Source organism: Hevea brasiliensis, chromosome 5 (assembly GCF_030052815.1).
Source record: "Hevea brasiliensis isolate MT/VB/25A 57/8 chromosome 5, ASM3005281v1, whole genome shotgun sequence".
In the NCBI taxonomy this organism is placed as follows: Eukaryota; Viridiplantae; Streptophyta; class Magnoliopsida; order Malpighiales; family Euphorbiaceae; genus Hevea; species Hevea brasiliensis.
The window spans coordinates 113,161,304-113,189,166 of NC_079497.1; the positions used below are offsets into that span (position 1 = coordinate 113,161,304).

Here is a 27,863-nt window from a genome sequence, read left to right on the forward strand (position 1 = left end):
AATTCAAAAATTCATGTTTATCACACTTTTAATAAAGGAAAAGCCAAACCATAAGGCCTTCAACAAAATAAGCCATGATCAATAAATACACTAATAAAACCCATGAAATGGCCAAATTTGAAGGTGCAAAATCATATAATAGTCCATGATCTCAAAAATTATTAAGTAAATAAAGAGGAAAATATGCCAAGGGACACTGATAGAATATACAGTATAATAAAGCAAGGAAAAAAAAAAGATTTTAAGTTTCCTAGTTGATTTCACATTAAGTCACCGACTACAATATTCAAAATCAACAGAAATATGAGACCTTTCAGCAAAATGCAAACCTGTATCGTTGATACCATGTAAGTGTCTACTCTGGAAGGAAGATGCTGGGCAATCTGCCTAGTGAAGTCTCTAAGAAAGTCCTCATAGTCATTTCTGAAAGAAAGGCAGAGAGAGAGAGAGAGAGAGAGAGAGAGGAGTTTCTTAAATTGTAATGAAGCACGAAGATCACCCTTGCACTATTTCAGAAACTATATCATTTAAGAGTTATTCATGCATACCGATGATCAGAAGTGAAATACTGCAAATTCAATAATGTAGCTAACCCTTCCATCTCCATCAAGGGGGTAATACGTTTGAGAGTTTTCTATTTGTTAAACATTAAATAGGTCAAAAGTTTATGCAAAGGCTTTATCCAGAGAAGAAATCCAATGGATTATAATCACTTACTCGGCAAGCTTGTCGCACACTAATATCTTCATCATGAAGGTGCAAAATCAAGCGAGGAATAGCAGCATGTATCTGTGAACAATTATTCGCAATTAGTATGCCGCCATCTTGAAGAAGAAAAAATTGAGAAAGAAATAATAAAGGAAATAATGATATCAAATTTTAATTATGTAAAAAGTAAATGCACTTGTAGGCAGCAAAAAAAAAGTGATGCAAAAAGCTCAGGCTAGGTTTTTAATTTGTGGCACAAGAACCAAAAATTGAAGAAATATTTATACTAATGATGGCAACACTGTTTCATACAAACATTTCCTTTTCTTGCATCAAAATAAGTTGTATAAACTGCAAAAGAAGAGGCAAAGAAAGGAGTAACAAAGCCATTCCACAAAACTTAAATCTAAAGAGAAAGTACAAGAAAAACTGAAATAATTAAATAAATAAATATTGACCTAGCATTTTCTTAATAAATATAAGGATATCAAGAAGAACAAAGATTGGTGTTTCACCCAAAAGATCAAATGGTTGTAGAACTGAGAAATCTAAACAAAATATTATTGAAATGAGAAATCTTGTTCAATAAATAATTCCCCCATTTACAAGGTCAAAGTCAATTAGGGACCTGTTCAAGAAATATTTCATGATGTGCCCCAACTCCATAGCTGCTTAGTGTTCCAAATGCAGCAAAGGCAGTGGATCGTATCTTCGTGTTCAAGCATATCTGTTTCAATTAAAAAGGTATGTGAATCTAAATATCTGCTTATTAACAAGAAGCATGATGCAGCATAATACTTGCAACATTAGTAACATAACAGCCACAGACAAAGCATAGAAAGGCAAATTGAACCAGGTTTATAAATAATGGCCATTAAGTAATGAAACAATCAAACAACTGTTTCATCACAAGAACTAAGTATCTTGTTATGTTATTAGATGAAAAAATTCAGAGATTTCAGTCGCATAAGGAACATTACAACCCATGTCATTTGGATGTAACAGCTGCTGATGCCCCTTTTTTCCACATCAGCAACCACTTTTCTCACATCCAGTTCAGTACTTCAGTTGCTCTGGCCATCAAGCACCCAAAAACCACTCTTACATGCACTTCAAAAGTTTCACATGTAGTTTCAGTTTTCACTCGAAGTTATCACTGGATTTGAGGAAGAACTTGACATAAATCTTAATTTGCTTCAAGAATTACAAGTTAAATAAGCTAACATCATAAATTAAGTTTGCTTTGCTAATATATAGATAGATTAGCTAAATTTTAGTTGCATACTGCATTATATTCTTCTTAGAATAGCCTTAAATACACCACATCGTCCATGTTTTATTTCTTTTCAAATCACTTCAAGTCAACACCTCTTTTTAATTAAAATGAAGAACACAGGAAAAAGAATATAAAACTAAAGAGAAACACAGGAGCAGGAACTCACAGTTTATGGATCACAGCAATGGAGTGAAAAAAAAAAGCATCAAAGGTAAAGATAATTTACCCATCATACTTATGTTATCTCAGGCAAACCAAAAGATAATTGATCACAAAGGATGCAACATGATGTATCTTAATGACATACCAGCAAATAAAAAAACAAAGCAAGTGAGCAAGTCTGTGATACTAAAAGCTGCCATCTTGCTGACACATGTACATATCACTTGGTTTCATTCAACCGCATGCATTTAAGAGTGTCTGATTAAATGAATTTTCAATATAACAACATATCAAGTTAAATATCTATTAAAAAAAAATGGAATATCTTTAAGAAATTATGCAAAGCAGCAAAGAAACTCACTTGAAGATTGCGAAGCCGGACAGAAAGATTAAGCAAAATGGGCTCTACTGCATCACTGGGTGATGACTCAAGTACCTACAACATAGAAAAGAGGAAATTTTGAAAAATAAATATTAAGATAAAATAATGTCCAATATCTATAACACAAGAAACATAGACCAGTATTGCCAGGGATAATGTGTGAATCACCGTCAGTAAGCATGAAACAGCAGTTAATTGCACTGATTCATCTAAATCATCCAGCAATGCTACTATCACACCCAAAATTTGAGTTGTGTACTGATAAATATGAATAGATGGTATCTGCAAAGACCAAAACAAAAATTTACTCAAGAAAAGTAATCATTATTGGATGCCTTATGAGCATTTAATTCTCAATAGGGAAAATAAATTACTTTCAGATGCCTTTCTGATAGTAAAACCAAATTTCACATAAGAATCCATGTCTATTGAAAATTTATGCAAGTTGACTTCACATAAAGTACTTCAAGTTGACTTTTTCAACCAAAGCACTTGGAAAATTGAAAGAAAGCAAGAAAATTGATGCAAGAACAATTCAACGCTACTCCGTCTAGAAATGCTATGTATCAAATCTACAATTATAAATTTCTTAAGTATTTAAAGTTTCCTTTTCTTTATCCTTCTGTTGTCCACATCAGAAAACCATAATAAAGGGGATGCATTTAGAATTTGTATAAATAATCAGAATATTTTCACCTGCACTAGCCCTCTTAAACAAAGGCATCTAACAGTTGGAGACTCATCTGATACATGTCGACATAATGCTTCAACCATCTGCTCCAATAAGGAACTAAATCCACCACTGCATCATCAAAAAGCTAGAGAATTAAGGCAATTAATAGTAAGATATGAAACTGTTATGACAAATTAATATGACTATAGTTAAATGATTATAACACGAATCAGAGTTTTGTTGACAAAAGATCCAAGAATAAATTGTATACTCTACCAGAAAAAGGAACTAACAAGCAGCAAAAGATTTGGGGGTTTGGGAGGGGGGGGCGCGCACGGCGCTGGGTGGTGGATTGAGATGACTTAGGATATTTTACATATAAGAAGAAAATTTAGTTAGAGCCTAGAGGATACTTTATTGGGAATATACAAATGTGGAATTCCCACATCGGAAAAAAATGGGATAAGTAAGAGACATATAAGTGGGAAAGACCCATAAACCCATTGCCTTAAGGTTTTAGGTTGAATGTGGTGTCAAGCTCATGAGTGTGTTCTTTCACAAGGCCCATTAAGAAAGGATTCTCCCCAGGCGCTTTGGGTTCCCCAAATCTCTAACAAATGGTATCAAGGCCAATGGTTCGGTAGGGACGAGTATAGAGACGGTGGTCAGTGATACCTGTGGTGCTTTGACATGTGGATGGAAGAGTTGAGAGATTTCTGGTAGGCCCAATGAAGCAAGAAGGCACTCTTCTAGAGAAGAACAGACTAATGGATGGAGACTCTCGGTACACGTAATGGCTTTAGGGTGGCTCTTAGAGGTGCATAATCGGGTGAATTTGGTGGAGTAATATACTCGAGTTAACAAAGGCTTCTATTCGAGTGGGAACAGGCCCAATAAGCTCAATGTAAAAGATATTCACACTTGAGGGAGAAATTATTAGAAATATGGAAGTGTAGAATTCTCACATCGGAAAAAAATAGGATGAGTGGGAGATACATAAGTGAGAATCACCCATAAACCCATTTTCTCAAGGTTTTGAGTTAGATATGGTGTCAAACTCATAAGTGTGTTCTTCTACAAGGCACATCAAGAAAGGATTCTCCTCAAGCGCTTTGGACTCTCCAGATCTGTAACAAGTTGTTAAACTTGGAAAGAGTATTGGTCAAATTACAATTTAATTCATCTTAATTCGGGCTTATATAAGTTATTAGATTGCTTTACAAATCAAAATGACTAACCAAGTTAATGTTACAACCCAATCACTTATATTTAACCCTTCAATTTTGTATTTTCTCAATGTGGGACAAGTATTCCCAACACTCCCCCCTCAAATGTAATCACATGATTGTCACTTGACAATTAGTTACTAATAACCCAATACGGACCCAATTATATAACCTTATGGGCGGCTGAAACTCACAACCCAAACTGAGCTCTGATACCATGTTAAATTAGGAGAGAGTATTAATCAAATTACATTTAATTCACTATTAATTATAAAGGTTTTTATAAATGTTAAGTTGCTTTATATATCAAAATGACTAGCCAAGTTAATGTTACAACCCAACCACTTATATTTATCTTTTCATCTTTATATTTTTTCAATGTGAGACAAGAATTCCCAACAGGATATAAAATTCCACAGGAATGCAAGAAAATCATATTCAATATCAGGAAGAAAAAGCACTCTAATTGCAACTCCTATTGTCATAGCATAAGTAAGATACAATCACCAAGGATGAATAAGTGAGACCACATGTTTGACAACATCCAACACAAACATTTCATTTGTCTAATTTTTATGAGAAAAGAAATCCAATCGAGAATGAAAGGAACGAGAATACAATCTAAAGCGTACAACTACAAACAAGAAAATAAAGAATAAAATAAAAATTCATAGCTCCAATCTCCAATAAAGTTGAACAACACCCAAAGAAAACCTCCTAAAATTTCTGGGGCAAAGGCCCATATAGAAGCCAAAAATGCCACCTTTTCTGACAACAAATTAAAGGACAGGCTCAGGTTGTTCAAAATGTGTTCATTCCAGTACATCCAAAGACTAATTTATGCATAATTCCAAAAAAACATTGGCATCCTCCCCACCTCCAAACCCTCTCAATTTTGAACTAACATTTTATATTTGAATATTATAGAAAACTGTGCATTCTTGTGAAAACTGGAAATTTGAAATGTTTAGTTAAAAAGAATCAAGACAAAAATAATTTCTACTAAAGAACTTTAAACAAGTGAATCAGTAATATCATTGAAGCAATCATAGTGGTACAAAGTTAATTAAACTCAAAACACCTGACAAATAGAAAATAAATAAATACAAACAATGTGGTACAAGCCCAAGATACATCACAAGGGAAAAAAAAATTCTTTAATTACCTATAGCGAACAAACTCTGACAATGCTGCAGCTGCGGCTTCTCTTTGAAATCTTTGGTGCCGGTTTAAGGATTTAGTTAAAATTAGAGAAATAGTTTGAACCTGAACATGTCAACAAAAATTAAAGAAATAGTTTGAACCTGAACATGTCAACCAAAAGTATATACTTCAATGATATAAAATAAATTCTTGGAACTGCAGTAAGAGAAGTAGTTTGACAACACCATCACGTCAGAATCATAAGCATGACTATCCCGTTTCCAGCAGTTAAACAACAGTTGACATGATTATTTCAATTAACATTTGTCTCCTTTATATTGTATAAATGACCACATTGATTGTAGCTATTGTGATGTGCACTGAAGCTTCATATTTTTTAACTTTGGATTACACAAGAAGCAAGCTCATTGAAGGCCAAACACAGGATTTCACATTTGAATTTCTCCTTTCTCCCTTATTTATATCCTTCTTCAAAGTGCAACTTTTTTTAGTCATGCTGCTATTCAGACTCCTGAAATCCCACCTTAATATTTAATCAAATATATGTTTGCAGCTGAGTTACGTATTCCACATGTAATCTGCTTCAAACAAATTTCAAAAAATGAATAATCTTTTCCCTTTCCACTAATAATCTTTTCCCTTTCCACTTTTTGATGCTTGTAACTGGTCATTGCATTCCCATAAATTGTATCTTTTCATCTGCCAAGAGCTCTACTATTTCTCATATTTAGATAATGAAGAAGAACAAAGCAAAGTAGTGAAAGAAAGACAGAAAAGAAACAAATGGAAATTGAAAACGTTAGAAGGAAATTTTCAAATGCATATAACTACCTCTTTTGGTCTCTTTATAGAAATGCTGCCTGCTACATCCCCAATAAGATTGATCCACTTCTCCTTTTCATTTTGCTCTCCATCTCTAGCCAAAATCTAAATGCAATATTTGATTATTATTTTTTTTTATACTACTCAATCAACATAAAAAGTACCTGCCATTACACACAAGACATTTAATAGAGTTCACACATTGGCAATAAGATTGATCCACTTCTCTTTTTCATTTTTCACTCTATCTCTAGCCAAAATCTATACATAATATGTTTTATTTTTCTAGTTACTCAAATCAACTTTTGAAATCCCCATCATCACACCAAACATAGTGTTTATACATTGCATACCTTTCCCATTTCAAGGTCTCCCACACATTCACAGAAGGCCTGAAATGCAGCTAAAAGAGCTCTGCACATAAAGGAAAAAGGATAATGGTTTCACATGCATATGCACTGAACCTGAGACTCCAGAAATATATGGAAGATGAGACATATCTATTCGATACTGACCGTAATGGCTCTTGCCGACCAGAACTAGCTAGACCATGACAACTTCCAAATTGAAGGGTAAGTGCAGCAAGAACAGAGGCATAGCTTTGCTCAACAGCTCTCTTTCCAACTTTACCACCACCTCTGCACTTCAATAAAAGTTTGCATAAGTTGTGACTGCAAAAAGAAGTAAGGTCTAACAAATGCAACTATATGTAAACCTGAAAAAGGCAGTGAGGGCAAACATAGCAGCTTGCAGAATGTCATCCTCTATCTGACCATCAGCAGAATGGCTAGAACTGTTTCCTTTCTCCAAATCAACCTTATCAACAGGACTCTGGTTAAGGACAGATATCAGATGCTCCAGGAATTGAAAAGAAAGCAATGCATGTTGAGAAAAGGCCTACAAAAAATTCCAGAGAAGGAATATACCACAAGAATCAATTAATAAGTTCTACAATTGATTTAAAAGAATGATAATATTCTTAGTACGGAACCTTTAAACAAAATAAAATACAAAAAAATAAAATAAAATTCTCTTAATTAGAAAGCAGGAAACTAGTAGCATCAAACACTCACATAAAATGCTTCCTGCATTGGCCAGCCACCTCGTAGCCTAGAGATATCCTTAGTGACTATATCCCTTGCAGCAGAGGCCAATAATTCATCAAAGACAATTTTTGAACTAGTATTTTCAGCTAAAGAAGAAATCTTGTAATAGTTAAGGATAAAATATACATAAAAAAAAAACAAAGAAGACGAGAAGCAAACAATAAAAGTTAACACCTCTAACACAAAAAAAACTAAAAATAAAATAAAGAAAAGATACAGCTCCAAGAGTTTCCAAACGCAAATGCTTCTCAGTTACATGAACCACAGCAGAGAGCAATGATTGGGTTGTCCTGTACAAACACATTATACCATCAATAAGTAATACCTAAAGTTATGGGCTCCTATAGTTTAAGCAAGCAGGATAATGGGATTACATTAAGGACAAGAACATTTTCAGATCTCAATGATAAAAAATAAACCCAAATAAAAAATAATACAAAAACTCAAGCTCATTATTAGATAAAATTTACTCTGTGTCACAATTAGTTCAACCACCATCCATTCAAAATGCGTTTCAGCAGTCCCATTTGATACTTTCCAAATTTATAGTTAGATGTTATGTACAGAGCATATAAAGTGGGGTTTAATAAAAAATCTTAAAATTAGTATGTTCCATAATGCACATGAACATATTATTGCATGTCACCCTTCAAAGGTAGGATTTGCTATTAAAGGGCTCAATCAGGTTATTCTGCTCTCTATAAAAGAGATCGTGGATGGTAGTTAAATTATATATTCATTCATTGATCTCAAAAAAGGAACAGGTTAGAGTACTGAAAGAAATCAACTAGGTATAGGATAACGAGAACAAGATAAAAGCTCAGATGTGGAAGTTGAACTAAATCAAAATTCCTTTGTTGTTTGAAAGACCTTGTAACATCAGTTTCACTCAGCTCCTTCCCCCTCTTTGACACAAACTCAATAACAGCTTGGATGGCCCCTTCAGCTGACTGCTTGATCTTATCACATATAGCTGCTGTGCAACCATGCAGAGTGGCTACAAGCTGCAAGAAATCATCAAAGGTAACATGATGCTCCAAGAAGCCACAAAATTATTGCAATACTTCAACTCTTCCAAAAATAAAGTATACCTCATTCTTAGTCAATAAAATACAGATGGATGAAACTATTCTGTTGAAAACCTCAGATGGATCAATGGAAGCATCCTGAAGATAAAGTAAAAACCAAGTAAATAATTAATTGATGCAAACAAAGCCATGCAAAAAATAGGCAACATATAAACGAAGTGAATGATAGAACTTACACTTCTCAAGATGGCTATGACATCCTCAAGGGATGATAAAGCACCATACGACAATTCTACATCCACACCAGTACTAGAACCTACAGGCTTTGGAAGTGAAAGAGAGATGCTGAAGAGTTGATCCAGAATCTACCATGAAGAAAACATGAGGTCTTAGTTCCATTATTAAGAGAATATTAAAGATAAATTTCTAAGTCTGCAGCCTCAAAAACCATCAAAATTCTCAGTATTTCATCAGATTGTCTTAACCAAGGTTGCAAACAACTGGGTACTAATTTATTCCATACCTGGGCAGAAACTTTCCTAACTTCAGAATTAGTGTCTGCACACCGCGGAAGATACATAATGACCCTCTCTCCCAAACATAGGGCTTCACGACTCGGCAAAACAAAAGCCGCTGGCAGTCACACAAAAGAAATGGCATGATTTGAGTTTAAGAAAGTAGATGTTTGACTATCTGATAGGAAATAATATTACAGGGTAAGTTAGAAAAGTTGCCGTGCAGGGTGCGATCAATTTGCTTGCTGTGCGTGCAACTTCCATGGCACCCAAGTGCACAATATCCACTGACACAGAGCATCCGAAACTTGAGAAGCATCTCATGCACTGCAAGACAACCTCTTCTCCTTTGATAATCAACTGGTGAAGAAACATATTGATCTATTTGTCTCAAAATATGCAATAGCTGCTCTGCTCGACTTCTTCCATCCTCTCCGCTAATTGTTATACAAAAAAAAAAAGGGCTATTTTTTTTTGGAAGAGAAAAAAAAAACCGCTAATTTAATAGGACCACACACAAAGTCTAATCCAATGAATCTTTGTGCAACACATAAACTATCACATATCCAGAAGAAGATGACCATATGAAATGTCGACACATATATATCAGGCCTATGCAGGCAATATGGCATAGTTACAGAGTTTTCTTTCCCCTCTCCAAATTTATGCAGCAGCATTTTGCTTCCAGAACACAAAGTATGTCATCACTTAATAAACCCTGAATCAAGATGGTTTATTGTAGACTATGAAATTGACAATATCCACAAACTTATGCATTAACCTACTTTTGGAATGAAATGCAGTTGAATCATACTTATTGGAGAGAAAAAAAAATCCCAGAGTACTAATATAGAAAAGCTCAGATCATCAAACAATACCTTGTAAGAAGAATTGCACATAAGAGGGTAATAAGATTGTCTATAAGGGGATTCACAACATCCACTGGTTCATTTGGTAAAGCGAAGAACCCTAAGGTTGCCTGTAAACAAAATACATATATATCAGCAACAAACTCATATGAGTGACTATGGAACACAAGATATGCCAGTACCACTAACCAAACATGTACCTTCATAACATGATTTCTAGTTTCAATTGTCAGCTTTGGCTCCACAGAGACCAAGGTAGTGCAAGCACTTAAAGCCAGTGCCTGTAGCAACAACCATGAAAAGCAACCAAGTCATTTAAAATCTAATAAGATGATTTGATGGACAGCAAATGTTCGCTACTTGAATACAGCTGTTCCAAAAACCTGGGTATGCAGAAGTTCAAGACTGGAATCAGCAACACCGTCATTTTCATCTCTGCCCATCAAAGTTAATATATAGTCAAGCAACTGGTCTCTTCTTTTCAGTGGAAATGATGCACCATTTTCCGCAGCATTAATGACAGCACGACCTGTGTCAGCACCATTATACTAACACTGTCATCTTCACAAGACTTAGTATCATATTATATCCATGGTACATGAAATTTAAGATATAATCTGCCATAACAAAGAATAATACATTTTCAATAACAGTTGAATGTCAGTTATACTGTACAGGACAGGAAACAACAGGTATTACAAATGGTAAGCAATAAAATAGACCAATCCATGTTTGACTTCAATGATCTGCAGAAAATAACCAATGAAACAAAGATAATACATGGTGGTAAACAAATAGCATCAAGAGGCTTCCAATTCCTTCTTTTATTAATGACAATCACCAGAATTTTTCTTCACTTCCTCTAATAACAAAACTCCTCTTTATCCAACTTCTCAAACATTTGAAGGCACAAACAAATTCAATCTAAAACGTTTCATAAGGATTGAAACTCGAATTAGATGAAGATATTGATAAAAGCAATATGGCATGTAATCTAATTGCTGAGCAAAGAACTTTCCGACTAGTTTTTTACATAACTACTGATAAGTTCCACGTCAGATTGGCATTGGGAAAAAATGCTTCATATGTGACTTGGCCAATCTTCTTCCCATAAGGTGCCTTTTGGGGTAGAATGAGGCCCGGTCCATTTTATCAACATAGTATTAGAGCTAAACCCAATCTTCATGTTGGGCCTCCCACATACTTACAGTCCTACAAACTGCACGCTCAAAATGTCCAGTCCTAGGCATGAAAAGGTTATGTTAAGTACCGCATCAGTTGGGAATTTGGAAAAAATGCTTCATATATGATTTGGGCAATCCTCCTCCCATAAAGTGCCTTTTGGGGTGGAGTTAGATCCAGTCCATTTTATCAACAACTACAATGTTTTTTTCTAGCTTAAATGACAAACACAGAATGAAACATGATGGGGTGCCTGAGTGTAAATACAAAGCCAGTGCATCCTACCAAAACCTTCCAAATCTAGCCTATCGGATAGTCTTAAATACAAGAAGATGGCAAGTCCAACACCCGCAAAGCACGAAGAGAAGCAAGGAACCTCACTAACAGAAAGCAACTTGCACCTCATCATAGTTTATTCTTGGTTTTAATAGAAAGCCCATCTCATTTGATTGTTTAATATTGTCAAAACATGCCATACCAAAGAGAGAGAGACAGATGTGATTGGGCAAAAGAGCTGAATCTGTGGTATGAAATTTCTTTCTCAACAAGATGAAAATTAAATAAGAATTAGGACAAGCCAAGGGAAGAGGTTCTTCATTGATATTATTAGAGTTTTGTGTCCAGACAAACAATTTGTGAATGAGTCCTTGTTAAACATATCCCAACTCTTGCTCAAATCCTTACAGGTTACTGGAACCCTGTCTATCACTACAGACTTTTATCATGACTTTAGACCATGTTACAGGACACTGACCAGAAAACCCATATAAATACAAGCCAATTGATGGTGGAAAGAGCACAAGATTTCAAAATGAACTTAGAGCAGGATTAATCTCGTTCAATATAACTATCTTTACCATAAACTAATCTAAATTAGTTTGTGAAAATAAAGACCCACAATTGCATGTTTTACAATTGCAAGTTTTAGGAATTCAAGAAAAAGGGAAACATTCATATATCCATGGTCAACAAAGTATATCAATGCAACAAGCGCTAAAAGAGACAAATTTTACAACCAACTCAAATCAACTGCGAAGAACAAACCTAGTAAGTCAATCGCAGTAATTACAGCCTGCTTTGCTGTAGGGTGGCGTACATGAAGAAGCCGTGAGAGCATATTAGTCCCCTGTAAGCCAGAAAAATAAACAAGTTGCCTATCTAGCATATAACTGGTAAATGAGTGAAAATGGCCGAAGCAACAAAACTCACAAGAGCAACTAGAGACATCATGGGATCCCCATCGTAACATAGATTTGTATTATGTCGGTAAATATTTAGCCATTCTTTAAGTTATTGCAGAATTATCAGAATCTTCCATTGCATGAAAAAAATTGGTATCTTAGAACAAATCAGGTAAGAAACTTTTTTCAGTCTGTCAGCAGCTCCTTATGGCAAGCATGAAAAAATTTTCACATAATAGAAAATTTAACAGGAAAAAAGAAAGTAAAAAACCATGGAAAGTATTTATCAAAAATATCTAAAAATCCATTTATGAAATTCGCAAAATGACAAATTAGCGTGGGTTAATCTAGGGGTCAACCCACGCATAGATTGAACTAAGCTGATGTGTGACCATAAAAGTCAACCAACTTCAAGTTCACGTCCTTGAGAGTTAAGTTTGGTGAAGGGATGAGTACCTTAAGTTTAAAAAAAAAATGAGAACTCCTAGAGTTTATATACTTTTGTCCTCTACTTTCAAAGCTCAAAACTTGAGTTTTCAAAAAACACTCATCATTTTGATACTTCTTACAGTTAAAACTGATGAGTGTTGAGCCAAAACTACATCATTTTGGACCCTTTTTAGCCAACAAAAAAACTGAAGTGGTGAATTTTGAAAAGAGAAGGACCAAAATGTGTGTATATAGACCATATCTTGGGAGGGTTTTAGTACCTAAACTTCCTCTATCCTAACTTCAAATCAATGATCTTTGGGCCTTAGTTCCAATTATATTGCAAAGAAGTGGATTTGAGGGAAAAATTCTGATGACAAGGAAATTCCATTGAAATGATTGCTTGAAAGAGTTCCATTTTGAAAATGACTAACAATGAGCTAATACAATGTTCCCAGTAAATACACATTCAAACAAAAAGGAAAAGACAAGAGAATGCATAAAAATCATTAAGGTAATCATCATCTAACATCTGTTTTAGTATCCAAGGCTTCCTTATCAATCTCCTACAAAGTCATTAAAATCTTGCCTAAGGAGAGCCAAATGAAGTAAATATTTCAGCAACTTTTTTTTTCTTTATTGTCCAATGAAAAAATGGAATCAAATAAAAAAAATAAGTAAACAGAATTCCACACTCGATCTCTTAGATAAATATAAAATGTTGTGAAAAGCTGTAATTGATGAAAGCCATATAAGTAACAATACTATTGGATACATCATTGGCAAGCACAAACAATAATCTCATTAACCAATGAACTAAACAGATTTAGATTTACTATACAATCATATCTCAAGCACAGATATGGCACCAGCCTTTTATTGAAATGCTAGTATCATTTTGTCTTTTTAAATTATATTAGCAGGTTTCAAAAAAACAGCAAGAAAGAGATTCAGAAGTAAAAAAGAGCAAAAAAAGGAAACCATACAACAAGAGCATCTATTCTTGCTTCAATAACTGTTGATGGAGCATATCTTGCAGCATATCCATACATCAGAGCCAAGGCAGCATGTATATCATCAGACTCTTCAGTTTTATAGCTATCAGAGAAAAAAGACAGCAATCTGCAAAAATGATGCTATAAACCATTCAGCATCACCACTAACAGTTAACATGATAAAATCAGACATAAGTGCCTGATTGCTTCTCATGCCCCCACTTTTACAGAACTCTTACTCAGTTGGGAAAAAAAGAGTCCCAAGAATCAAATTTGGGAGAAGAAATTTGATTAGTCATTCATTCAACTTCTCTATATTAATATTAGACATAATAACAAAAGGCAGTTATGGGCTTATGCAAGAATTTTGAAATATATGGACACAGCCTTACACTTCATCTTCTGCATGAAATGGTTGCTCTCAGTTCTCAAACCTTAGCCCTTGCAGTTGAGAACTTCATCATTACACCAAAAACAAGGCCCACTTCTGAATGATTATTATTCTTGTTCATACTATTAATCCAAACGTCTGAATAACCATTGTAGATGATATTGGAAACCATAGAACACTATTTAATATTTGACGAAGCGTTAGGGGTCCCAACTCCCAACTTTGCCAGGGTTTAGTAGAAAGGAGGAAAAGATATCATGCAAGGGGAAACATAGACCATAAAGAACAAAAGCTAAAAAGAGAAGGTATTCATCCCAAAACAGATATAGAATAAATGGATAAGATTCTTTTCAAATATCTGCATCACACAACTGAAGTTAGTGGTGGATCTTGTTGAGGAGACTATCCTTGAAGCCTAACATTCACCTTTGAAAAATACTTTGCCCAACATTTGCCAGAATGTCTTTTAGCTTGTCCAACACAGTGTCTAAGTGGGAGGCTGCAACCTGGAAGAAACAAAAGCTGGAATTTTAAACATGGCAAAACAAATTTGCAATTTTTTACTGTTCTTGGGCTTCCCCTGAAATGAGCGAAGACTATCAAGAAATTCCAATATCAAACATACCAATCCCATGGCTTTTGCTAAACCAAGCCTATTGGTTGGAATAGCAATATTAGCCTGTTTATACATCCAATCAATCTTATTTCGAACATATGCCCTGTTATCAACTTTCTGTAGAAGCATACCAAGGCACCTGCAATATGAAAGAATTTACAACTGTAAATACATCCCATACAATTCAAGATTTTGCAATCAACAAGTTGGCAAAAGGATGCAATCTTCAGGGAATTTATGAAGGCACCAATAAAAATTGAGTCTCTAAACATTATCTAAAAGCTAAAATCACCCTAATCAAATAGCATCAGCCAAGAAAAGAAGACATGCATGGCAGACACCCACACAAACACACAACCTTGTTAAGTTTTTGGTCAACTGTAAAATATGCTACAGCTATTACAGAATATTTCCTTCTGAGAGGCACCTCTAATTCTACAGCATCCACCCCAGAATGGCCTTTTACTTATATGATACCATAAAAGAGTTGTATTCAAATGTTATATACACATATCAAACAAACTATCGATGCACTTTTGACATGGCATGCATGTTACAAAATATCTAAATCAAAGTCAGTATTACAAATTGGGAAGGCTTGTTCAATTTTCCATGCTATTTAGGATAAGGCTTTTGACTTTTGAGTACTAAGACACAAGTGCTTTTTTTTTTTTTTTTTGAACTGGACTAATACACGAGTTCAAAACAGAAATGGTACAAGCAAAACAAAAAGAATGGATGATAAGGTAACCATCCTATCCTAATCAAAACAGAAGTACAAGCAAGAAACATAAAAGTGCAATTTTCTTTAAGGACAAGAAAAAGGAAGGGGGGGGGTGGGTGGTGTGTTGGGTTCTCATTATTGCTGTTCTAAAGAATCAATTCAAGACAGCATATTCAAGAAATCAATACCGGTGAAGAAGTGCAGCATGTTCATCATCTGGTGTATAGAGTTCATATTGGTTTGTAAAAGCATTTCCAAGAGAGATCACCCAATCAGGGTCTTGAATCACATCCAAGGATTCTGAAAGAAACTGTCACCCAAAAAGAAAAGAGGCACATTAGAAATCCTATAATTTTGTTGTGCATTTGATTGTCAGCATGTAAAAGGAAACTTTTGGCAGGACATGTTCTTCATTATGCAATAAAGAGTCCTGATAAAATGCGAAGAAGGAATTTAAGGGCTTTTTAATATGTTAAAGAATCTTACATTGATTATCATGTCATCCCAAGTCTCTTGGTAAGAAGGATCCAGCTTTAAGTCTTCTGTGTCGCTAACATATGCCTTCATTTTAGGAATCTAGAGCTTACCAAGTAGAAAAATCAATTAGATTTTATGGAAAATCATTTTTCACAAGTGCTTTGAGAAGTATAGAAAAGACAAGAGCAAGTGAAAATGATTTGCTTGATTGCAAAACATTTTGACAATTCAGAAAGTGATATGACCAATGTCCAACAATACAGAACTAGATAGGATATTATGTCAAGATGTACAAATAAATCTTTGGAATATTACAGTAATTATTTTTTACCATCCCATGTGACAAATAAGCAAAGAAATAAGCAAGTTTTACCCAAATGTTCAAATATTCACTGTCCTTAAGTATCGCAAAGCATATGGAAAATTAAACATGTATTCAACATTTATTGCATGAATATATACTTGAATTCAACATGCTTATTTGCTTCTCAAGATTTTTTCCTGTTTAAATAGTTTCCCAAGATTATTTCATTTACCACCATAAAAGTAACTTTGTATCTAAGCTCAATCATGACTTCATAATGGCATACCTCATCTTGCCAAAACAAGTTGATATTCTTTGGAAAGAGAGGTGCCAAATAACAAAGGACCTGCAAATATGAAAACAAGTCAATCACATTGAATTTTTTCAGAAATATAAAAAATATTAACAATTTGAAATTTGTTAGCCTAAGCTACACAACAATTTTGAATTCCCCTATGTCCATCTCTAAAATCCCCCTTCATTGCATTTTTAATCTTTTAAAGTTCACAACTTTGCATCAATAACACAAACTCATTAGCAGTGTAAGTAGTCAAAATCAAAAAGAAAACAAGAAAACCTAACACAGATTTATAGATTTATATTCTAAACCCATTGATTTCAAAGAACTTGTATATCTATTTTTCTAATATAGCAGTCAAGAAGTACAGACAACAGCTCAATTTTGTTCATCCTCACTTGCCTAAAAAATTTTGAAATAATGATCTAGACTACTCAAGGATAAGGGAAGCATACTGTCAAAATCTGAGTAGCCAGCTGCTCCCTCACCAGAGGATCATGCAAAAGCACCAGCAAGCGGGCAAACAACTCCTGAATATAAATACACCAAAACGACAGTTGACTTGCACATTCATAAAACTGGTAACAAAATAAAAAATAACCACATGATAGACAAGATCAACCTCAGGACTTGGAATATCAGCACGAGCTTTGCACTCACTAAGCATACTACTAATATTAGAAGATCTATGCCTGCATAATTCTGAGATGCATCTGCAAACCTGTCATAGCAGCATAAACGTATTCAGAGTTGTAAAAATTGTAAAATCCATGCCACTTCCAACACAAAATGGATGCACAAACTGAAGGCATGCATTAGAATAAATGATAAACTTTGAGCACTTACATCATTTCAGTACATAATATGGTAAGAGAAATTTAGATGACTGATGGGACTTACCGTTGCAACAGCAGCAGTATAAACCCGTGGAATAATCATAGTCAATAGAAAAGGCCAAAGAATATGCTGCAGAAAATCAAAATATGAATAAAACATAAAAGTTATTTGCTAATTTAAGAGACTATGAAACCATATGAGTGCAAACCAATCCCTAGCACCACGGAGAGAAATCTGGGCCAATACCCAGTGAATATAGTAAAGAAAATATCATATACCTCCATTTCTGGAATTGTAATAGTTATCAGAAGAAGGCCTTTCTCACAAATTGCTCGCAACTCTATTGGACAAAATCTCCCTAACTTCACCTGAGTAAAAAATATATATAAATATATATATAGCATATTATACTGTTAACTGACTAGCTAGATTTAAAAAAGAACATAAGGGTCAATTACAAACCCCTACCCTTTTACATTTTGCAAAACACAAACTTGATTACTTGCTTTCTTAAAAATGGATTATATGATACTTGACTTCTTAAATTCAGTACAATGCATTCCTTCCATTAAATATCACACTTTAGTCCTAGGTTTTTAAAATTGAATAACCTCAATACCCGATTTTTCAAATAGAACAATTATCTAATCCATAAAACTTTAAAATTAAGAGACTAAAAAGTTGTTTCTTTTAGAAGATGAAGGATGAAAAGGTAAGGGACTAAAATGTAAATGACTTGCTAAAAAATTTAGCAAATTTAAAAAGCTAAGTAATATAAATCTCAGTTAAAGAAAAGTAAGGACTCCAATGTATACTTTACTAAATGTCAGGTGGGTTCTGTAATTTACGCATACCATAATCTAAAATATCATCAGGCATCTGTCTCAAACTTGACCCACAGATTCTTAGGCACTGTTAAGTGCTCTCTAAACTATCCACTTGGGTGATTCTTGTTGCCAAATGTCATAGGATTTCTTCATGCTTCTATCACCTCCAGTCATTTTTTCACATTAAAAGTTATGGAGCAAACTCAACCCAAAACCTACCTTAGAGTTCTCTGGATCATTTCTATCAACATCTGATAGAGCACAATGGCGCACAAGGTATTCAACGAATAATTCCCCAGATGGACCAACCAAATAGCAGTGTGAGGCCATAACTACAATCAACTACCAACAAAGCAACAAAATTGCAAATTAGGAAGACAAACTATCAGTATTTTATGAGTAGTAGAACTATAAGTAGTAATCTATTTCAATTTACCTCTGACAAAGCCATTCGGACACCTAAATTTTGCTCATCTAGCAAGGACTTTACTGCCTCAACTAGTAAAGGCCTCTTATTATACCAAGCTTCAGATGACCTCCATATGAAAACATACACAGGTAAGGTCATATGGAACAATGAAGGGTTAAAAATTTCAAATTGCAGAAGTGGAATAACCTTGGTAAGAGATGCTTTAAAACACATAGTGAACCAAAAGTTAAAGACTCTTCCTTTAATCGGCATTTCTGGTAGCAGAATATACAAAAACGGAACAAGCATTACATTAAAATATTAGTACCATTTCTGAACTAGTAGAGAAATAAAATATATTAAATCCATTTAGTTGAAAATGAAAACAGACAATAATTAACTTCCAGTCCTGGCTTGGTGATGATTAATTCTTTCTAAACTACTAAGCATGGAAAATTATACTCACATTCAGAAGGAATGCAAACAAATCATCAGGGTATACCAAGCCAACGGTCAAAAAACAACGCTGAACTTCATTGTAGGTCTGACCAAAAAAGATAAAAGAATGTGATAGGAAAAATTAAGTTAGAATATATAAGTTCATAGGAAAAATTAAGTTAGAATATATAAGTTCACCCTTAAACTTTATCAAAAAAATCTTGTGGCACTCCGAACTCTTAAAACGTTCCATGACACACCTCAACTCCTATAAACGTTCCATGATATACCTCAATTCTTGTAAAGTGGAATCAAGATATCCTTCGGTTTGCTGACATGGCAATTTGCTGACTAGGATCCGAAGGGTATCTTAATTCCACTTTATAAGAGTTGAAATGTATCATGGGATATTTATAGGAGTTAAGATGTGTAATTGGACATTTGCAGGAGTTGAGATGTGTAATTAGACATTTTAAAAGTTTATGGTACCACAAGATTTTTTTTGGTAAAGTTTGGGTATAAAATGATGTATTTAGCCAAAAAATAATGGACCCAACGGCAACAGCAAACAAAATTTCACATACTCAAGTAATGAAACAATGTGCAGAAAAAGTATGTTCAACATATACATACCTTCAATCCCACTGAAAAATCTGAATGCTCTTTGCTATCATTGTTTATGCAAACTACTGGGAGAAGTGTTGATAGAATAACTGTGAGATCCTGCAATATAGAATGAAAGAAAACTCAATATTGAATTTGAAATTCATAGACAAACAACACATTATTTTCCAAATGAAAGAGCAGTAACAATCTGTAATTGATCAAAACAGAACACATAAAGCATGATGTCACTAGATGAACTCATGTACTAACTTCTTTATCCACACACATTTGCTTTAACGGAGGAAACCCTTACCTTTTTAACACCACATCAAAGAGCTGATATGTCGCATCATTTTCAGGAGATAACCTCATTCAATAAAAATACAACAACAACTAAGCCTTAATCCCAAACTAGTTGGAGTCAGCCATATAGATTCTTTTCAACCATCAAGCTCTCCGCATCAATATCCAAAACTTGTAAATCCTTTGATACTACTTTCCTCCATGCCATCTCAGTCTCATTCAATAAAAAAATAAATTGAAAAAAAAAAAACTCAAACACATGATCAATGTTGTTTTTCCTTCATGAATCAAATCTTGAACAAGGAGGTCTCCCTTAAGATTCCTACTAAAAACTAAGGCAGCTTGCAAGATACAGAATTGCTGACCCATCATAATGAGAGAGAAAATATAGTGCAATAAAAAAATATTCTGAGGAACTGAATTCAAGTTTAAAATGGCCAAGTCATATAAATGCTTAGAAGATAGGAATAGATCATAATTGCTCCTTTCATCAACCCCATTTGACAATGCTTAGTTGAGAAATAAACATCTTTTTTAAACTCATCCATGAAAAGTATATGACAAATGTGGATGAAATTGTAAAAAGAGCGATTTTCCCTTAAGAATTAGGGATCACTCATGAATATTTATATTATAGTGTTTAAGTTGTAAAAGGACTTCCCAGTACAAACATACTACACCTCCACATCCAGCTGTCTCACAGCCTAATTACAGTGCAATTCAAATTAAACTCCTCTCACCAAGTTTTGAATATTGCTTGTAATCAAGAATAAAGGCACACCATTGCAAAACATAATCAGTAAAGAATGAGAGCCTATGCAAGGGAATCATATTTATAAGAACAAAGTACAAGAGTTTGAACAACAGGGATGGCATTGAGAGGGAAACTAGGCAGGGAATTATTAAAAAACAAAAAGTATAAGTAATATATTGTTTAATATGTAAAACATTCATCCTGTGATATAATGTAAAAATATATATATATCATTGTCATGTGGGGCAAGCAAACTGGGTGGGTATGCATTTGAGGTAGTCAGGACCTTCACCATCACCGCAAAACAAGGTAGATAAAACCTGCTTCATCAAGCTAAAATTTTTATGGTAAAAAAAAAAAAAAAAAAAAAAAAAAAGAAGTTTTCTTGAAAAACACCAAACTACAAGCTGAACTCAAGTCCTTATCAGAGGATAAGGCTACCTCCCAAAGTAACTAACAAATAAAGAAACAAACAATTAAAAAGTAGTGGTGCCCTACAATCATAATGTAAACTCGACCAAAAGCATACAAAGAAGCCAAGAGAACCAACTTGTCGCACAGCATATTAAAGGACAAAGTCTAGCCCCTAAAAGTTGAGGCATTTTTTCCATCCTAAAGGTCCATATTATCACAAAGAAACTGCAATTCCAAAGGACTTTAGCATCTCTTCTACCACTAAAACCTCTCCATTTTACATCAAGAAACATCTCCAAATACATTGAGGAGACCATGAAAATTCACTCAAGTTTCATCACACTTATCCCTGAGAAAATTTGATACCATACAATAAATAACACATAAATGACTATTTATGTTATGCTAATTACCATATGACATTTTGTGCTCAAATATATACATGACTGACTCTGCTTGATGCAGAGAAGGAAAATGAGATTCAGGAATTATTTTGATTTAATTTTTAATTGTGAAATTAAGATCTTTAGTCCAGATCGTCTAGGAAATTTACGTTTCGGTAATTTAGAAATTCTATTATTATTAGAAATATTTAAAATGTTATAGTAAGTTTATAACTATAGAAATTCTATTATTATTAGGAATATTCAAAATGTTATGGTAAGTTTAGAACTTCCTAGTTAGTATTGGTTTAATATATTCCTTTTTTGGGATTCCCAACCCTTGTAGCAGTAAGATTAGTTATTAGTTTATAAATACCTATGTAACTTGGGTATTTTTCTAGAGATTTTTGTTATTTGACAATGAGAATTAAATAATTTGAGAGTATGATTCGCTCATTTATGTGATATATTTTCTTTCGGTTCTACATTATCACCCCAATACTTTTGTCCCCCCTTCCATTTTGAGATATCCTTAAAAATCTGTCCAATTCAATTTCTAAAAAATTATGGCATTTAGGTGACTCTGTAAAATCATCTTTAATGGGAGGCACTGAAATTGATGGTTCCTTGATAAGTAGAAAAACTGGAGAATAACAAAATTTCAACAAAGGGAGTAGCGGTAATGATATTGTTTTTGAAAAAATGAGTACAAATAGTAAAGCAATGTGTGCGTTACCTCAAAATCAAGCAATGGTGGACCAGTTTCAGACAGTAACGAGGCATTCAAGAGATTGTGAAGACTAGATGTTGCAAGAAGGGCAATATCTTGATCCTTTTTATACCTAAGTAGCAAAGCAGAAAAAATGAAAAGCTCAACATAATACTTATCACTGTCCATCTGGGTACATTAAAGTATACATGAGCGTATTTCATGCAAGTCAATTTCATAATAGCAACCAGAAAAGAAATTATGGCATGATAATAAAATGTCTAGTTAAAATAACAATAGATTAATATTGATCTTACAATTCCAATACAGTAGGGACAAGTCTTGGTAAGGCTGCCTTTAGTTGTGTCCGGGTGATAAGACCAACCATCTGACCTAACGCTTCAACAGAAGATGTGCGGACCTGTCCCAAATAAGAAACTAGAGAGTCATCCCACAGCAAAATCCAAAAGAAAACAAAATAATGTCCAATGCTATGCACCAAATCAAAAACATATTTCATGGAAAACACCACTTCACCACCACCCCCCACCCCAAAAAAAAAAAGAGCACATATATGTTCACATATACACAGAGGGCAGATATGCTAATTCAACTCCTATAGTGTTTCTACGCAAGGATATGTAATCTAAATGCCATAGAGAGAAACATGACCAATCAAAAGTAGAATGCCAAATATGCAATTGGGCTCCATTTTTGTAAACGAAAGTGCATTCAGCAGAATATAAATAACCAATACAAGGTTTTATAATTGAATACGAAGGAAATAGATTTAAAAGGAAAATAAAATATGGGACAATGGGGAACTATTTTGCATACCTTAAGATCCCGTGAAATTGCCCAAACTCTCAATAAAAGCTCAAAAGCAGAATTTAGAAATGACCTGCACTAAATGACATTTTCATAAAAAATGAGATTGTGAGGTATGTTATAACGTAGCAGCAAATAGATATTGATCTTACATGACATCAGCATCAAGAGGGGAATGTGAGGGGAAGTCCATGTTATACTGCCAAGCAGCCTGACACCAGCATTTAAACGCTATAAAAGAATAGCATGTATCACAAGTCACTCAGAATTTAGAAGTGGGAAATCAGAAGCAAATGCAACAAAGAATCTAAAGTGAACACACCCAAAAAGTGTACAAGATGAATATTCTAGAATACACTAAGGAAACTCAACAGATGTTTGTAGTCAAATCTCCACCCAAAATGGAACGCTTCACACAAGCTGATAATTGTTAAATACCCATTCATATTAACAATTCATCTTTCAACCAAATTGCTCTACACATTTGACAGAGAAAATCTGATACAATGATACAATAAAAAGTAAACATGAAATTAAAAAATCTACATATTTCAATGAGGATTAAAGGTTAAGAAACATGTCTAAATTACTTTGAAGTTGTCTGTTGAGAATTGATTTGGTAGCCATAACAAACTAAAAAAGTTTTATCTTCTCTTGATTAAAGATAAGTAAAAAATCATAAAATAAATTCACTTGAGTCCAAACAAATAGGCCTGCTTAATTTGACACAATTTGCTGTCAAGTTAGTTCAACCATACTTAGAATGCCTGATGCCAAAATTAGACTTGCAGATCTTCCATTCATGGCAAATCCAAGAAATAGCATAATCAGAACCAAAATGTGTTGATGGAATTTAAGGATTAAACTAACAGCAATCATATTCATAGATTAAATTACTTATGTTAAAATAAAATGGCAAACAAAAGTCACCCTACCATGTGCAAATATCGGCCGATGAGCATCCCGTACATTTCCAAGTATAGGTAAAACTCGTGCAAGTACACCTTTCAGTCTTGGAGTAAATTGCAAAGCTTCAATGAATTAAAAGTATAACAAGCACTTCAGTTTAAGCATTCAATTGTATTTGCCCAAAAGCATTTATTGAAAGCCAAACAAAATGGAAGTTAGATTATTAACCATCAGCAGAAGCAAAGTCAGCAAGTATTTGAACCATAGCTGGCAAAGCTGAACTAGGCCCAGATAAATGTAGAAATATTTCTTCCATCATCTGTCAAAGAAAGATGAGCAATAATTATCACAAATTTACAAGAGATAAACCCAGAATTTTTGTGTTCTTTTTTTTTTTTTTTTTTTTTTGAGAGGGGGGGGGAGAGGAGAGAAAAAATACTAGCTGATGTCAAGAATGAGTGATCCATCATGAGATATGCATGCCAAAGGGGAAAAAGGTGTCAAAAGTTTCATACAATAGATGAAAAGTAATGATAACAACTGAAAGGACTCAGTATGAAGTTTTAGACACAACCATGTGAATATATAACCACTAAAGATGAGATAAGATAGTAAGTAGCACATGTAAGCAAATACCATGCACCAAGTTCACCAACCTAAAAATGCAAAAGAAATGTGAAGAGGAAAAATTAAGAAAAAAAAAAGTGCTCAAAGCATCAAACAACCATACACCAACCTAAAAACACAAAACAAAATGAGAACGGAAAAAATTAAAGCAAAATAAGAATACTTGAGTAGCTAATTAGAAAAAAAATAAAAGATGTGGTTTAGCAAACATTGTCCAAAATTGTTGCTCATGGTATCTCTTTACAGTTTATTAGGAACAACTGTACTCCTTAGATCCAATGTTTGAACTGTTCCATTCACATATAGCATTTCATTTGACAACTTTTGTTAACGCAATTTAATTATTTATGAAAAGGAAAAAAGTTTTCCTCATACATAAAAATAGAAGGAAAGAAAGGAGTACAGTACAAAAGCCATTGTTGGTCTTTCAAGAATCTCTAAAGTCAAAAGAGATGTGTATTCAATTTCACATAAACCTAAGAATTTCTGATTTACAGAAACTTACCAGGTCAGGCAAATGTGAGCCTATTGAAGCAAGTAGGCCAGCTGCAGCCCTTTGCCAGTCAGCATTGAGCTCCTGCTCCAGGAAGAATCAAAACAACAAATAATGTGAGGATGTCAATATATTGACTGACTGAAGAAGAGATGTACAAGTAAAATAAATAAATAAATAAATAATAATAATAATAATAATAATAATAATAATAATAATAATAATAATAATAATAATAATAAAGCAATCTACCAGAAAATGCCAACATGGTAGCTGAGCTGAGATTATCATTTTTCTAAACCTTATTAGGTTGCCAGTGAACTAGTGAAGGCCTAATGATTGTCCATATAAAAGTACATATTCATAAATTAATACATCAATAAAACAGGAATGAGAATCTTACAGATAAAAAAAGTTAAAAAGGCCATCCCCACCTCATAATGGCAAAAAGGGAGAAGGAAGGAGCATGGAGCGTTTCCCAGAATGAGAAAATAATACATAAACAATGAAGAAAAAATAATGTTGAAGAGAAGTAGAGAACATTAAAACATTAATGCAAGTACAACATAAATAAATTTAAAAATTTAAAAAAAAAAAATTCTGGAACATGTTTTATGAAGGCAACATTTTTCTCCGCCACAACATGCTGCTAAAAAAGAACAAGGGTCTATGATTCATTCGCAATTATCCTAATCTCCTCTTAACCATAAACGATGGCGGAATTTGGGGGGCCCTGCAGGGGCAGTGGGCCCCCCTAGCCAAAACAAAATTTCCTAAGATTATATTATAATTATATTAATGTGGATTAATGCTGCCCCAAGTTGGATTAATGTTACCCTCATTCCAGCCTAATTTTTTTCTCTTTCGATATACAAATTCAATTGTTCTTCATAATCTTATCTTGGTCCATTTCATTATTCGAACTTAATCAAAATAAACAGGCCATTAAAATAACAAATCATAATTGCTAATATGCTTATAATACACCCTTAAGAACTTAAAAGCTTAAGACCTCAAGTTACATTTTTAAAATTGACTATTTCATTTATAGGGGTTTTATTAAGCTTTGATATTTAGTATGAATGAATAGAGATTTTGATGAAAATTTTTAATAAATTTTAACTTGTAGTTTATTTTTGTAATTATATGAATGTGTTAATTGTGAACTCATTAAACTTTTCATAAAAGTTATTACTTCTAAAATTATGTTTATGTTTGAATTGTGGACTAATAAAATTTTAAGTTAGTAAAATTAAGAAATAAACATTATAAATTAAAATAAAATTATTGATGCATATTTTATGAAAATAGTTTCTCAAAATTTAGAAACTACTATTTTAACTCCAATGAAAAGTGACTACTCCTTTAAGAAGAGGCCAAAAAAATTTTAAGGTCACCCCCCTAAAATTAATTTCTGAATCACCATAAACCATCATCTAATTGCAGAAAGCAGCAAGCCACACCTTTCTAATGTATAAATAAAATAAAATTTATTCTTGTTATGATCTACAAACTAAACTATGTGAATTATTTGGAACTGACACACTGAAAAGCACAATATTATTGATGAATACCCACAGATCATAAAATGTTCTACAGGCTGACTCATACCATGAAGGAGAGTAATGGAGGGCTAAATGAGCTCAGACAATCTAAATAGCAAATAACCAAAATCAAGCACTGCTCCAACAAAAATATAACCCAAGTCTAGAACTGATTGATCAACGAAAAAAAAATGGCAATCAAGAAGTAGAGAGAACTGCAATGCACCTTGGAGGAGATCATCTCGGTAGTAGCAATCTTTGCAAGCTTTGCCATATAAGATGGATCAACATCTCGTTTATCTAATGCTCGCACTCCCAGTGCCATTACTTGAAATACCCCAGCCACGTTCCAAAATCGCTATAACCCATCATAAAAAGCTTCAATTACATTTCATATTCCATAATTCGGGTTCGAAAAACAAAGAATGAAACAGAGATGAGTAGTAATAGTAATATTACTCGACGTCCTCCTCGAGAAACCGCCGAGCAACAATCAAGTACCAGAAGCGGGTTCCTACAACAACAATTCCACATTCATTGGACTTAGAACTAAAAATATATACATATAGAACACAACAACAGAGACATATACAGGGAGGAGATATCCTTAAGAGAGGCCATGGAGGCTTCACGGACAATGGATGATTCATCCGCGAGGGAAGAGACCAGAACCTGAATGGCCTCTGCAACATAACAAACGTTAAACCAAAACAATCAATTAGATGTCAGATGGAGAAACAACAAGCAACTTGAACATGGGAAGGTGAAATTGACGATGCCTGGAGCAGGAATTGAGGTTACAGAGCTCGAAGAAGCCATGAAGACTCGAGAAGAAGAGATCAAAATAGCATATCAAAGGAAGGAGGAGGAGAAGAAGAGAAAAGGGTTTTAGAATTGATGGATGGGAATGTGAATTGAATTATTAATTTTTATTTCATTTGTTAATTAATTATCAGGCTTTTTCCCATGATTAGTTGGCAACTGGACCACCTCCAGGCTCCAGGTTTCTTCTGATCTTGTCTCAGCAAACCGCATAGTTGAGATGAGAATACAGACATTCCAATAACTACAATAATTCTTTTTATTTAAAAAAATAAAATTATTTTTTCATTAAATACATATTAAATTTATAAAAAAAAATATGATATAAAAATTAAAATATATATGATTATAATTTTATTTTAAAATAATAATAATTGAAATTATTAAATATATTTACAAAGAGCATAAAGAATCTCAATTATTATTAATTTA

The 27,863-nt window shown here is 33.7% G+C and overlaps 1 protein-coding gene across 6 annotated transcripts in view; it reads right to left on the bottom strand.

Annotated features, from left to right (window-relative positions):
• Positions 1–27,610, bottom strand: part of LOC110662662 (protein SHOOT GRAVITROPISM 6) — a 28,561-nt gene extending 951 nt beyond the window's left edge. Inside the window, exons 1-49 of one of the 6 annotated variants that reach the window (XM_021821708.2) lie at positions 27,389–27,601; positions 27,202–27,292; positions 27,069–27,123; positions 26,836–26,967; positions 25,078–25,149; positions 24,174–24,264; positions 23,972–24,067; positions 23,189–23,267; positions 23,046–23,109; positions 22,526–22,629; positions 22,236–22,341; positions 19,673–19,762; positions 19,068–19,145; positions 18,809–18,876; positions 18,629–18,728; positions 18,412–18,534; positions 17,644–17,733; positions 17,429–17,494; positions 17,151–17,249; positions 16,984–17,058; positions 16,517–16,576; positions 15,936–16,025; positions 15,638–15,759; positions 14,735–14,864; positions 14,536–14,615; positions 13,710–13,845; positions 12,158–12,239; positions 10,315–10,460; positions 10,132–10,212; positions 9,941–10,041; positions 9,282–9,526; positions 9,071–9,180; positions 8,784–8,912; positions 8,611–8,685; positions 8,390–8,523; positions 7,737–7,809; positions 7,487–7,618; positions 7,129–7,310; positions 6,929–7,051; positions 6,767–6,827; positions 6,423–6,518; positions 5,593–5,693; positions 3,225–3,330; positions 2,697–2,810; positions 2,508–2,582; positions 1,337–1,435; positions 718–789; positions 549–634; positions 330–423 (exon numbers count right to left, since the gene is read on the bottom strand). In XM_021821708.2, the coding sequence (XP_021677400.2) occupies positions 330–423; positions 549–634; positions 718–789; positions 1,337–1,435; positions 2,508–2,582; positions 2,697–2,810; positions 3,225–3,330; positions 5,593–5,693; positions 6,423–6,518; positions 6,767–6,827; positions 6,929–7,051; positions 7,129–7,310; positions 7,487–7,618; positions 7,737–7,809; positions 8,390–8,523; positions 8,611–8,685; positions 8,784–8,912; positions 9,071–9,180; positions 9,282–9,526; positions 9,941–10,041; positions 10,132–10,212; positions 10,315–10,460; positions 12,158–12,239; positions 13,710–13,845; positions 14,536–14,615; positions 14,735–14,864; positions 15,638–15,759; positions 15,936–16,025; positions 16,517–16,576; positions 16,984–17,058; positions 17,151–17,249; positions 17,429–17,494; positions 17,644–17,733; positions 18,412–18,534; positions 18,629–18,728; positions 18,809–18,876; positions 19,068–19,145; positions 19,673–19,762; positions 22,236–22,341; positions 22,526–22,629; positions 23,046–23,109; positions 23,189–23,267; positions 23,972–24,067; positions 24,174–24,264; positions 25,078–25,149; positions 26,836–26,967; positions 27,069–27,123; positions 27,202–27,292; positions 27,389–27,428 (4,854 nt within the window). In that variant the 5' untranslated portion in view covers positions 27,429–27,601. Of the gene's footprint in view, positions 1–329; positions 424–548; positions 635–717; positions 790–1,336; positions 1,436–2,507; positions 2,583–2,696; positions 2,811–3,224; positions 3,331–5,592; positions 5,694–6,422; positions 6,519–6,766; positions 6,828–6,928; positions 7,052–7,128; positions 7,311–7,486; positions 7,619–7,736; positions 7,810–8,389; positions 8,524–8,610; positions 8,686–8,783; positions 8,913–9,070; positions 9,181–9,260; positions 9,527–9,940; positions 10,042–10,131; positions 10,213–10,314; positions 10,461–12,157; positions 12,240–13,709; positions 13,846–14,535; positions 14,616–14,734; positions 14,865–15,637; positions 15,760–15,935; positions 16,026–16,516; positions 16,577–16,983; positions 17,059–17,150; positions 17,250–17,428; positions 17,495–17,643; positions 17,734–18,411; positions 18,535–18,628; positions 18,729–18,808; positions 18,877–19,067; positions 19,146–19,672; positions 19,763–22,235; positions 22,342–22,525; positions 22,630–23,045; positions 23,115–23,188; positions 23,268–23,971; positions 24,068–24,173; positions 24,265–25,077; positions 25,150–26,835; positions 26,968–27,068; positions 27,124–27,201; positions 27,293–27,388 lie in introns of those variants that run through there. The other 5 variants (XM_021821707.2, XM_021821709.2, XR_009148994.1 and 2 more) reach the window with 5 other exon arrangements.
• Between the last annotated feature and the right edge of the window lie 253 nt (positions 27,611–27,863).